At 39.5% G+C, this 13131-nt stretch overlaps 1 protein-coding gene across 1 annotated transcript in view; it reads left to right on the top strand.

Moving 5' to 3' along the window:
* Positions 1 to 13131, top strand: part of LOC141783216 (neural-cadherin) — a 335373-nt gene that overhangs the window by 307155 nt on the left and 15087 nt on the right. Inside the window, exon 35 of the mRNA XM_074660373.1 lies at positions 2214 to 2458. Within this exon, the coding sequence (XP_074516474.1) occupies positions 2214 to 2458 (245 nt within the window). The remainder of the gene's footprint in view (positions 1 to 2213; positions 2459 to 13131) is intronic.

The raw sequence follows: 13131 nt of genomic DNA, 5'->3' as shown, positions 1-13131 counted from the left end.
ATCACATACAAACACACACATCAAAATGCAAATAAAGTTAGTGGTGCATTTGCCCCAACCACTGACATTAAAGCAAGGGTAACAGTTTCTAGTCTTAGGGAATAGGCGGAGGTCGGGGTGGATGGGTGAGTCAAAAAACACAGGACTTTCAACCAGGAGACCGGCGTTTGTGTCCCGTGTGAAAACACGAGTCAGAGTTGATTTATTTGTCACGTAACATCCATCCTTAAGTTATAGCACTTCCGGTGTTATTTTAACCGAAATCGCGATCTTTTCCTAAAGCTTACTACAGAGTTTGTTGCCTAAGCCTAACCAAGTCGATCTTTTCCTAAACATAACTAAGTAGTTTTATTTTGAAAGAACTGGAGTGGAAATTGACACGTGCTGGACATTCATAGGAAAAAGAACAAAAAACACGTTGTTGAAAGTCGTGCTGAGCGGCACGAAAAAAAAGGAAATTGGTGTCTATGTAAACAAATCAAATAGATTAAATGTTGTGACTATTTCACGAACTGCAGTGAGACTGTGTTGGAATATTGCCAGTTAGCATAAATTGCTCCAGTTTAGTTGCATATGAACATTCATAGGACACAGAGTTGGGCAGATGATACAGTAAATTGACCCTTTAGCATCTCATCTGGATTAGTTTTATGGTGGAAGAGGAACAGTAATGAGATAAATTACAGAACCATTTTGAATATATAATGCTGCTGTTTCCCAGTCAAGTTGAGTCAATATTTATAAGCATGAGCCGTTCAGATCTCCAGAGACTCATCTGATGTCATCAAAATGTACAGCCTGGAGCAGCTCCATAGACATTGAAAGGGATGCCGAATTAATGGGCTCATAAAATGTTTGTTTGAGCTGTTACACCCAAATGAGCTTTTAATTATAGTGGTGCTTTCTGAAGTGAGGCAGAAAATGTGCCCCTGTCTGCATAAAATCATCCTTGTTACCGCCAGTGTCACAGTCAGCATTTTCCTCTCCTCCACTGCATTCTCTACTGAGGTGTACATCTGTAGAAGATCACTGACTCAAGGAGAGTATTTCACTTTTTTTCAGAGTGAGACATAGTAATGAACATTCAATAGGGCGTTGTATATTTATATTCATCTTCATTTTATCTTCTAATGCCGCAACTGTCCGATATGATTTCTTTTATTCCTGTTGTTCCTCCAGTTTTATTTGCATTTGTTTTTCTTTGATGCATCTATAACTGCTGAGAGATTATAACACATTCACCTAATCAAAATTGATGAAGACATCTTAATCTGCATGTTGAAATTTGAATGGAAATTTATTGATGATAATATTAGTATGATTTGTTTTTTTAAACATGCAAATTCCTCTCAAATCATATTGACTTTCTCTTATTTCAAACAACCTTTGATTACGTTCAGATAATGATTGATTTTTAACTTTATACATGATTTGAGCTGTTTTAAAGTCAGCCTAATCTTTCAATTTTAGAGTAATTTAATTTAATAAACAATGAGTTTGTTGGTTCATGGTAAGTAGTTTTGTTTACAATGTTATTCTTTCTATTTCAACATTAATCACAAGTTTGCTTTGTGTATTTGTTGCTCGATTCACAAACATTTTGAATTTAGTCTTAAGGTAATAATCTTGGAATATTTTCATTTAAGTAAATGTCTGTTAGAGGATAACTTTAGTATTTTTCAACCTGGACTCTATTTTCTCATGTTTTTGTGTACAAGTGACTAATGGGGACAACAATTCCACATTGTCGGAATCAGCTAAATATTCAGCCATGACATTGAAAACCTTTTAGATAACACTGAGCTATGCTTTCTATACTCCCAACATAACAAACTCACTCCTAAGGTTCCTAGGCATTTATATTAACAATCTGAGCCTGTCATGGCAAGAACAAGCACTTATAGTGAACGTAAAATGACGGTGCCAGCTTGCCCCAAGCGATTACATGACAGCCGCAACATTATTAGACTATATGAAGAACATGTATGAATATTGAAAATGGGCGCAGTTCCCCTTTAAAGTTAGTTTGTTAAAATTGAACCAACTTTCAACAAGGGTTTTTAATTCCTTTTCCACTGTATCCAAACATTGTGTACAATTAATGTACACATTATGTACAAAATGAACAATAATGAGGGTAACATTATTCATGATTCTTTTGTTTTCCTCCTTCCTTCCCCTCCCTGTTGTCCCTGTCCAACCCTCCTTTGCAGATGTCCCCCTGGCCACATGATCCGTGTGAACGTGACGAGAAAGTCCTGTGTGTATACCCTCTGTGCTACACGGCCTTGTCACCGGGGGACATGCGTGGCCCAGTCGCCCTCCAAATTCACCTGCCACTGCTCGGAGGGCTACAGAGGACGCCACTGCGAGACAACGCTGGCCATCTATCGAGAGGACGTGGGCCTGAGCTTCAGCTCCCTCTTCGCCATCTGTATCTGCTTCATGGCCTTACTAGGTAGCTATTGCATCCACTGCATGTTACACATACAGTAATGAAGAGATACTTGCACAGCAGGGGGGGCTTATGTTTGTGTGTGTTGAATTTGTGATAGCATCTTGCCTTTTCCCTGAAACAAATATGCTAAAGAAACACAGTGTGAAAGAGGAACCCAACCAGGATCAGAAATTACCCCATCACCAGACTTTAGAGGGGAATTCAGGTATTTGTCAACATGGGGTCTGTTATCATCACTGTGTTCATTATGAGTTATTACTATTTTCACACTCTTCACGCTTACTCTCAATTGTAGAAATTTAAGAAACACAGACACTGTGCAGGTGCAGCAAGACAATATAACACAGCCACATACAGTATCAACATATACAGTATGTTGTAATGCGCCCCCATCATTTTTTCAACCCGATTCTCTCCACCTTACCCCCTCACACCACCATATAACCGCAAAATAAAATAATGGAAACTGTTTGGAAAAAAAGGGCAGGCACTTTCCAAATATAGCTGGCAGGTGATTGAGGGAACCATCTGTCAATCAAACTCTTGCCGAAGCCAGTCGGGAGAAGAGCGAAAACATCTTTTCCATCGAGAAAAGCCTTCTCTGTCGCTCTTTGCTCTTCTTTCGATGAAGATATACTCTCCAGTTCTGATATAACTGATGTTATTGCAGCATCTATGGCAACCTCTTCAGGAGCCGCCATTGTTGTTTAGAACGAACAGTCGCCTCTACGTGTTGCCTCAAACACGCCTAAGCCACGCCCGTAGTTGCCAGTAACTCCTCACAGGACGCTGATTTGTCCGGATACTGGCTGTCTGGACACAAATGTATTACATGAAGCCTAACAAGATTGATTTTCGTGTGATCTCAATTCTCGCAGAATCCTGTGATATCGCGAGAATCCAGACGCCGTGCAGGATAATACTAAAGATGCATACCCGTGAAAAGCATAAAAAAAATGTTTTTAACTCTTTTGGCTGGACCGCAGAGGCCCAAAAGTCTGTCCCTGAGTGAGTGACTGAGTGATGAAGTTACAAGATTGGTCTGCCGAGTGTTGGGGTTTCCTCATTGGCCGTTGCTCTTTCAAAATGAAAAGGCGGGAACAGTCCGTTATGCAAATGAACCCGTCCAGCGCGACGCATCCAGTTCACAAAACTTGGACCAAGCTGTCATTACTAGGCGATATACGATAGTTATATAATTAAGATCATGATTCAACAGTGGCATAGCCTATTTTAAACTTAAAATGTTTTCAGAAGTAGATTTTGGTGGATTGTTAAGACAAAATAACAGAAAGTTTACGAGCAGGCCGCCATGTTGTTTCCTGTTTGAAATGGCGAGCAGAAAACCAGGGACCAATCAGGTGCATTCAACAATAGGATATGTCACCATTTGAACGGCATGTTGAGTGGAGCACCATACACGGTGTAGACATATACTCGGTTCTGACTGAGTCTTCTTTTAAGTAAGCCTCCTACATTAAAAATGTGACTGAAATCATTACAACCATTTCTGTTTAAGTCTCACTGAAAGTAAACACAGAAAGTATTCCCCTGGAATTCCTGTAGCTGTGATAGTGAACTTCACATCTTCGCTAGTCCATTACCACGGAATAGGTCAGCCAGCAAGTTAACATGGAGATGGATCTGCTTCACTACAGTTACCCAGGTTGACAAATGCTGGAATTTCCATTCAAGAAACAACTAATGAGTTAGAGCACATGGCAGACCTGAAATCTAGACCTGAAACATGTTAACACGCACACATACACACACTATGATGATGATGATGATGATGATGATAGTGTACCAGATGTTTTTTAATGATGTGTTAGACATTTCTTTGATAATTAGAGTCTTACCCCCTAGAGGCTTGTTGTACAGGGATGTGGGTTTAGCAAGACCGTAGGGACAATGTTATCACACTCAGACTAACACGGACCTGACAGCATACAGCACTTTGAATTGGATGTAATAATTACTGTATGGTTCTTCTTTTAGCGTAGGCTCCTCGTCTTGATAAACATCTCTCACTACAGCAACATCATGTTTTAATGCACGTTTGTTAAGCATAAACAGTGAGCTAAGGTAAAACATGGCTGTTTAGTGGGTGCTCTAATACGTTTGAGGAGTGTATCCTAAAGGTCCAAACCATTCATACTGTCCACAGGCCAGACGTAGAATATTATCTCACTGACATGTAGGCAGGTCAATCACCAGTGATCAATTTTCCTCTGAGCTCTGACAGAAAAAGGGAAAGAATGACTTCAGGCAAAGATCCTGCTGTCGGAGGTAAAAGGGACAGGTGCATGCCCGTGTGAAAACAATGGGAAGTTAGTTATTGTAGTTTGACCTATTGATTAGGCCCACTCACCAACACGGTCTGCAGCAGCAGTGGCTGTGACACACAGCTCATGGAGGCAATTTAGATACTTTAAAACCCTTAGTGCCTGATGGCCGCTCAATTTTAGTCAAAATCTGTACTACTTCAGAGTCATAACTAAAGTCAAATCTCAGTCATTGCCTTAGCTACTTGTCTCTGAAGTCCAATGCAAATGAACGTCCTTAAATCCGCTTAGAAATCATTGAAAAAGACAGAACATGCTTGGAAATCATCACATTTTTAAGTTTCTTCAGTATCAAAGTAATCCAGTGATAGTTGTCTGTACAGTCATGGTTGCACTGCAAACAGAAACTGCTAATAGCTAATTCGGCATGTTGTTAATTGTGCCAATTTGCCAAAATGTAAAAAAAAAAAAATGGGGCTCAAGTTGTAACCCACAGCTAACTATCCATTGGAGACATTATACTTCCTGTTTACATCCCCAAAAGCATAGGAATTGTAGTTCCAAAACTCAGATCTTGATTATCCCCTAGATGCAAATACTTTACACTATAAAATTACAAAATCCATTAATATCACCTTTAAAAAAAAACTAATGAAATAAATAAATATTGGGTTGGGTGGGTTATTTGGGGGGGACAGTTGTCTCAGTTTTGTCTGAGGGGGGGCTCACAGTGGCAGACTTTGTCAACTCCTGAATTAGAGCTTAGGAAGCAACTTTTGAACAATGAAAAGGGTTCATGAATATACAAGTATATACTGAGTATATAAAACAACAACTTTGCTAGTGTTGGCTCTTTGTTTGGAGGATCTGTGTGTTCCTTTGATAAAGAACTGTATTATATAGCTTAAAGCTAGCAATGAACTGACCATAGTTTTCCGAATGTCAGAAAGTCTCGGGAGGAATTGTAGGTTAGGACTATACTAAACTTCTGCGATGGTACTGTGCAAGCATTTCCTCGGGCCTGTGGGTGAATAGACTGCAACGCACTGGCGTCTGGTTGTCTTATTGTTAAAATCCACATTTATTTCCATCTGCCTGTCTGTTTTGCCCGCTGAATATTCATATATCTGTACCTTTAGCTCTGTGTTCCTATTCCTAAAGGATCTTCTGCTGAGAAAGCGCCTCGGGCGCAGCCGTACACCGAGAATGAGTTGTCAGTACGATGACATGTTCCCTTGTTTAATTGAGGACAATACAACAGAACAGTAAAGAGCAGTATGAGACGGCGCAGTACAAGAGAAGAAAACAGATCAGAGGAAGTAGAGAATAAAACAGGACACGGCACAGTACCAGAAGAAAACAAGAGGGAGCTGAAAAGATTACAAAGCGGAGGCAGCGAACAAAACAGCGAGAGATGGGAAAGCAGGAGATACATAGTGCTGAGAAGGATGGTGCCAATGTCACACTGCTGCTGGCCATGTCTGCTTGTCTCATTGGTGATTCTGAGGGCACTTTCTTCCCACCCTGAGACCAGACAGACACAATTCAAATGATCATTTCTCCTTCTCTTCTTCTCACCTTCATTCCACACTATCTCTCTTCAAACTGGGCTTTGGGCTCATATTAAATGTGACATCCGACCTTGATCCTGCTGAGGCTCAGCTCTGTTTTCAGTGTTAATTACTTGATTTGTAGGCGTATAAGGTGCTGTTTACCCAAACCTGCAGAAATTGAGATCAATGCTCCAGGGGCTTTGGTAGTAATTTCAATCGGTAGAGCATTCTGCGCTCGATCGGTCAAGCGTTTCTCACTCTGAAATTTAAGTAGCAGCAAGTTTTCTCTTTTTTTTTTAATGGCTTCACCCAATATTGCTTGTACGGACTCCAAATGTTTGAATAGCAAGAACAAAAGGAGGGCAGCAACTCTCTTGATGCAGGGCTGAAGAGAAATAGGCTGTTATTTCGAGAATGTTATGATGGGTGAAGATTAAAGACAAAATCCACTCTAAAGCAGAAATCATATAAAGTCATTCTCTTTGATCCCATTGTCTAGTCTTGTGTGGTCAACTTTGAAAAGTGAGCATATATAAAGTAGGGTGTTATGCAGCAAAATATGGCAATTACCGCATCATAGCCATGTGACTGAAGAGAGTCTAAATTGCTTGAGGTCTATTCCAATAGGACTATTGGATGGATTGCCTTTACATTTTGCACAGATATTCATGGTTTCCAGAGGATGAATTGTGCTAAGTTTGGTGATCCTTTGACTTTCCTCTAGCACAACCATGAGGTTGACATTTGTGGTATTGAATGAAATTTCTCAACAAATATTGGATGGATTGCCATGAATTTTTAGTACAGACATTTCACCTTTCAACTTTATTTTTGTCCCCAGAAGGCAATTGGTTTTTCAGATAGGCACATTACTATACATGAAAGAACATAGACATTTAGTACAATAAAGGGAAGGGGACGGCGTCCTGAATACAAGTGGTCTAGAAGTCCGACTCATTTATGTTCCCAACAGGATATAATTAAATATCTTTGATGATCCGCTTCCTTTTTCTCTAGTGCCATCATCAGGTCAATACTTTAATGTGTCCAATACTTTGGTTTAAGACCAGATACCTGTGTGATCAAATGACATTTGCATAGTAACATGGTCAACTAAGATAGTGAAACTGAAACCGAAACCAGAAGAAAACTTAAAAAAGCAAAATGTCCCTGCAAAGTTCTTGTCAACTTATACAGAAGAGCAATAAAAGGCATCCTGACTGGAATTAAAACCGCCCAGAACATCATCGGTACCCATCTATCGAGCATCAGTGATATCAGTGAGGTGAGGTGCCTGCGCAGAGCCCAAAGGTTATTAAAAGACAATACCTAACCCAGCAACAGCCTGTTCACCCTGCTGTCGTCGGGCAAACAATATAAAAGTATTCGCTGTTGTAAAACCAAACGAGAGAGTAGCTTCTTTCCTCAGACTCAGACTCTTCCACTCATCCTTTAAGTTTTTTTTGTTGTTTTTACTTGTGCAGCATAAAGGGACTACAACTTGAATTTCATTGTGCAACCTTGTGTCGAAGAATGTCAATGATAAATGAACCTTGAACGTTGAATTGTGAGCATGCTGATGTTGTTACTTAGCCGCTAGCATGATGGCTTTAGACTCTTGGCCTTGTTAATTAATATAAAGGATAAAAAAATTTAAAAAATCAGCATGAGTTTTTACAATCTTAAAACATTTTGTTGCAGATAACATTAGATGCAGTGACTTTGCCATTTTTTATTAATGTAGTTGAGTTAATGCCCCTGGTCTGAACAGTTTCATCCAAAGAGAAGTCTTGGAGTTGTTCTGTTATTCCACCATTGATGGAACTGGGAGGCTGGCAGTGCTGAACCAGTGACAGTCCCCAGGGTGCTCCTCTGGGGTTGTGAGTTCAGAACAAAGTTTCTAGTCGAGAAATGTCTGCACAGCTCTCACACCAAGTCAAAGTCCAATTGGCTATCTCTTGACAATATTAATGATTAATAACCTAGCCTTCTGAATTTATCATGTAGCTTGAATATTGATTTGGCGCTCAACGATGGGAATTCATTTATTCAGTTTGCTTATTTTTGGCTTCTACATGGACCTCTTCACCTCTGTCTTGTGTTTCTATAGCCATTTCTCTCTCAGCATTTCTGCACCATATTCTTAACTCAATGTATTACTGTGGCTTTAACAGTGACATATAACGACTGTATTACTGGAAACATCTGGAATCTTTCCTGCTCCTTTCCTTTGCAGAAAACACAATACAGATTTGATGCATCTATTTAATAGTAACATACAGAACAGCTGTGAGTAAATGACAGTAATGCAGGCATCTTCTGTCTTATTTTTTTCACTTGAAAGTGAAAGTTCATTTCAGTGACAGATCTATTTTTACTGATCTGTAAGGATAATTTGAGCTGATATTAAAGTAAAATATGAATACATTCTTTAACGCAACCTCTATATTTATAGTCAGACCGTAATATTATATTTTAGAAGGGAAAATAAATTTTATTTCAAAATCATGGATGAAGATAATGAAATAGCTTTTTAAAAACTGGAAATTAAGTTTAGATTAGTCAATATGTCAGTACGCCATCACATGTTCATACTTGCAGCTACGGTGCAGATCGCTTTAATTATTTATTTTAATTTTGAAGAAAAAAGATTGTGTCAATTTTGATGCAGAGAGGTGAGACTGAAGCTGAAGTGATAATGGTCCGATGACAAAATTCTGCATCACATAGACCCTCATGCTCAATATTTTTGCCATCATTGGGCAAAAAATCCATAATGACCTTTCAGCATATTGTAATTCAAGTGCTTTGAGAGAACACTAGACTTCTGCACCTCCTTATGGCTCTGTTTTCAGGCTTTAAAAATCTAGCCCGTGACGGGAGACTTTGGCCAATCACAGGTCATTTCAGAGAGAGAGCGTTCCTATTGGCTGTTCATTCAACGGAGGCAGCTGTCAATCACTTGTGGACTCCCATCAAACGGTCAAACTAGGAAACGCTGAACAAATATGAATTTGTATTCTGTTACTGCAATGAAATGTTTTCAGATTTCACATCTTGTAGTGTGCTGTAAAATGAGAAAGTTTGCTCCGGCTGGTGGGCGGTGCTTGGTATTTCCTCAACTGATCTCAACATGGCTGCCGGGTCACAAACTTTCTCATTTTACAACTAAACAGTACACTACAAGATGATTCTGAAAACATTTTATGCGAGAAATAGGCATTACAGTAACAGAATATTGATTCATATTTGATCAGCACTGCCGAGTTTGACCGTTTGATGGGAGTTTCTGAGTGATTGACAGCTGCTCAGAGACAGCAAGATATCTGCTCGGCTCTGATTGGTTGTTTTCCTCCGGTCTGTGAAATCTTGCAGATGCCATTAGGAGCAACGGAGGTCACAGAGGGACATGATTTTTTCCAGATTACCTGTCTCATGCACTACTGTCAGGACATAGTGACCGTTTTATAAAAATTACTTTTTTTAATCATATTTGCTCCAATTCTACCCACTGCAGCTTTAATCATCAGAGCAGTGCCAGACGAAATGGATGGCGGACAATACCCGAGACAGGTGGCAGACATGCTCTCCATTCAGTCATTGAGAAAGGACTTGACAAGAGTAAACGCTACCTTTCCATGAGCGTATATGTAAAGTGAACTAGTAGTCCAGTTACTGATATTAACACAGCATAAAAAATGAAAGCATCATTTATAAAACGATGAGCTTTACAAGTATTTGTGGTTCATTTGTGATGATCTACAACATACAGAATGGGCACTATGGTGGTTCTGTGGGAACTGAAGCAGTCACACAGACTCAGAGCGTGGAGATTAGAGAAGGATATCAGATTAAGGACACAGATGTTGGTCACATACTGAATATATCCGTACAATCTCCTCTACCAGATGAGCTAAGCAGTCAGTTCAGTGATTGCCACATTGATTCTATCATGCCAACCTCCTCCAAGGTGAAGGTGTTCCAAAGGTTATCTTTTTGAATTGTTGAAAGTTTGGAGGAAGATTGAACATTTACAGTAGTATAGCAAGTATAGTAAGTTTTACTGACATAAAATAGGCCAATGGAGAGCCGCGGAATGCAAAAATAGTGAGTTACCTCCGAGATGGATGAGAAAAATAAACACATAAAAATACATACACGCATACGAACAAGCTGCACATATACGGTGTGTTGATTTAAGAGATGCTTAGGTGAAAGGAAGGTCTTTAGTTTGGTTTTAAAAGAACACAGTGTCAGTCTAAGATGAGCAGGCAAACTTCTTTAGGTGCACAAATACTGAAGGCCATCTCTCCGGACTGAGAAAGCGCTCTATAGGAAGCAAGAGCTTTGTAAACCAAAAGGAGGTGTTTGAATTGAAAGCAACAGGTATCCAATGAAGGTTTCGGAGAAATGCGGTCTGATCTTTTTGTCCTGGTTAAAACTTGTGCGGCTGAGTTCTGGATTGTTTTGTTTGGAAAACCCATAAACAGAGAATTGTAATAATCTAGTCTGCTCATAACGAATGCATGCATGAGTTTCTCTGAGTCAGTTTGGGAAAGAAAACCTCCAATTCTGGAAATGTTTCAGAGTTGGAAAAAGACGACCTTCGTTATGCTGCTGATATGATCTGTTTTACTCTGGTCACATGTTTTTAGTGATTTGGACTCTAGGTATTCACAGACAAGCTGTCTCTGGGATTTACACCCAACAGCCAAAATCTCAGTTTTCTACCTATTCAGCTGAAGGAAGTTTGCTGCCATACATTATATTGACTGTACTCAATTAACGTTATTTTGTAAGCAACTTTCCCAAAAACCAAAGTGAAACTTTGGTGTTGCGGTAATGTGCTCTAATATTCTCTACTCTACTTAAAATAGTTTCAGCCAGCCAGTGTCTTCAGAGTGTTCTCTGCCATAGATGGTTGATTAAAGTCAGAAACACCACTTCAGTATGAATGTGAGCTGACTGTGTGTTTCGCAGTTCAGAGTGAGGATTCTTCTTCACTGAAAACAATCCATCTGATTCCCTCACGTAGATTTTCAGTAGTCAGAATCTCACCGTTAAACTTTCATGCATGCCCTATATATATATTTTATTTTTTCTATCTTTGAAGTTTTAGTTTTGTTTCAGTTCTTTTGAATTGAGTTATGGTTGGATTCGATTCACTAAGCAGTTTTATATGGATAAGAGCTTGATAAAATGCCTTTGAATCCATGACACATCTTAAGTCCATGAATGAAGCTCTTGAAATCTAGTGGAGCTACGACCCGATATTGCAACACAGTCTCACGGCAGTTTGTGAAATAGACACGAAACTTAATCGATTTGATTTGTGTACATAGACACGAATTTCCCTTTTTTTATGACGCTCAGCACGACTTTCAACAACCTATTTTCTGTGCCTTTTTAGATGAATGTCCAGCAACACGTGACGCAAGGGCCAATTTCCACACCAGTCTTTTCAAAATAAAACAACTTAGATAGGTTTACGAAAAGATCGACTTGGTTAAGCTTAGACAACAAATTACTTAGTTAGGTTTAGGAAAAGATTGACTTGGTTAGGCTTAGGCAACAAAACTACTTAGTTAGGTTTAGGAAAAGATCCTGGTTTTGGTTTACCGGAAGTGCCGTAACTTAAGTACGGAAGTTACGTGACAAAAACGAATTAGATAGCTTTAAGGAAAGATCACGGTTTTGGTTAAAATAACTCCAGTAGTGCCGTAGCTTAAGAACGGAAGTTACGTGACAAATAAATCAATTTGACTTCTGGTTTCACACAGGACACAAACACGAAAGTCTTTTTTTTTTGACCCAGTCATCCACCCCAACCTCCTCCGTATGTGGAGTTCGCCGATCTCTAGACTTCCCGGTTCGCAATTACGTGGATAACATACAAATTGATTTTGTGCTGACCATCACGAAAAGAAAATGTCTGTCTATGTACACAAATTAATGCATTAAATGTTGTGACTACTTCACGAACTGCTGTGCGACTGGGCTGGATATTGTATGTCATATAGTGTAACTCTCATGAGTCTTTCACAAAGATGATATTGGGCAAACCCATGCGAGAGGAATTAATTGGAATCACCCTCAAGGTTGTAATGATCTATAATAACTTAAATGTCAGCATGTCTTTAATTTAGGGAGTAGAGCAGTGTAACAAGCAACAAAAGGTTGCTTGTGGTTTGTCTGAAGTGCAAGCGTTTAGTTTTACAATAGTTATTGAAATTGCTCTCATATTAATTCACAATTTTTTTTTTTCACAAGAGATCTGCCTAAAACAGCAGCATCAAGACAAAGACAATCAGCTTACAATGCCCGAAAGCAAAACACAGTTAATTTCACTTAAACGATTAGAGTAAAGTCAATCTTTGCTGCGTAAGTGCTCCAAACGGCGGTGGTCTGACAGCGCAGCAGCAAGCTCAGGGCCCGAACCCATTTTAATCTTGACTAAACACAGCCTAGACAGCCCCTTATTGAGTCTTCCACCAGATCTTTCTTCATATTCTGCAGAATACCCAAATCTCCCCAGCTGAAAGTACATTAATACCCACTTAAGCCATGTGGAGCTGGATGTGCTGCTGAGGAAGACATGAGTACATTATGATCCACCCATGCACTGTAAGTCAAAGATAATTAGTTGGATAGGGAAGTCTGCTATTTCTGTGCAAGGAAGGTGAAGCGGTTCCTGTATGCATTCACAGTCATTATAGCCTGGAAGACGCATGTTCTGACCCTTTCCTTCATTGCCTCCTCACACAAACACATCCAGTATTATTCAACTTCATGGAAACAAATGTTGAAGCTAGAGAAAAGATAAGACTGTTGTCTG

The sequence above is a fragment of the Sebastes fasciatus genome, chromosome 2, assembly GCF_043250625.1.
Source record: "Sebastes fasciatus isolate fSebFas1 chromosome 2, fSebFas1.pri, whole genome shotgun sequence".
NCBI lineage: Eukaryota > Metazoa > Chordata > Actinopteri > Perciformes > Sebastidae > Sebastes > Sebastes fasciatus.
This window is presented reverse-complemented; position numbering and strand designations above follow the sequence as displayed.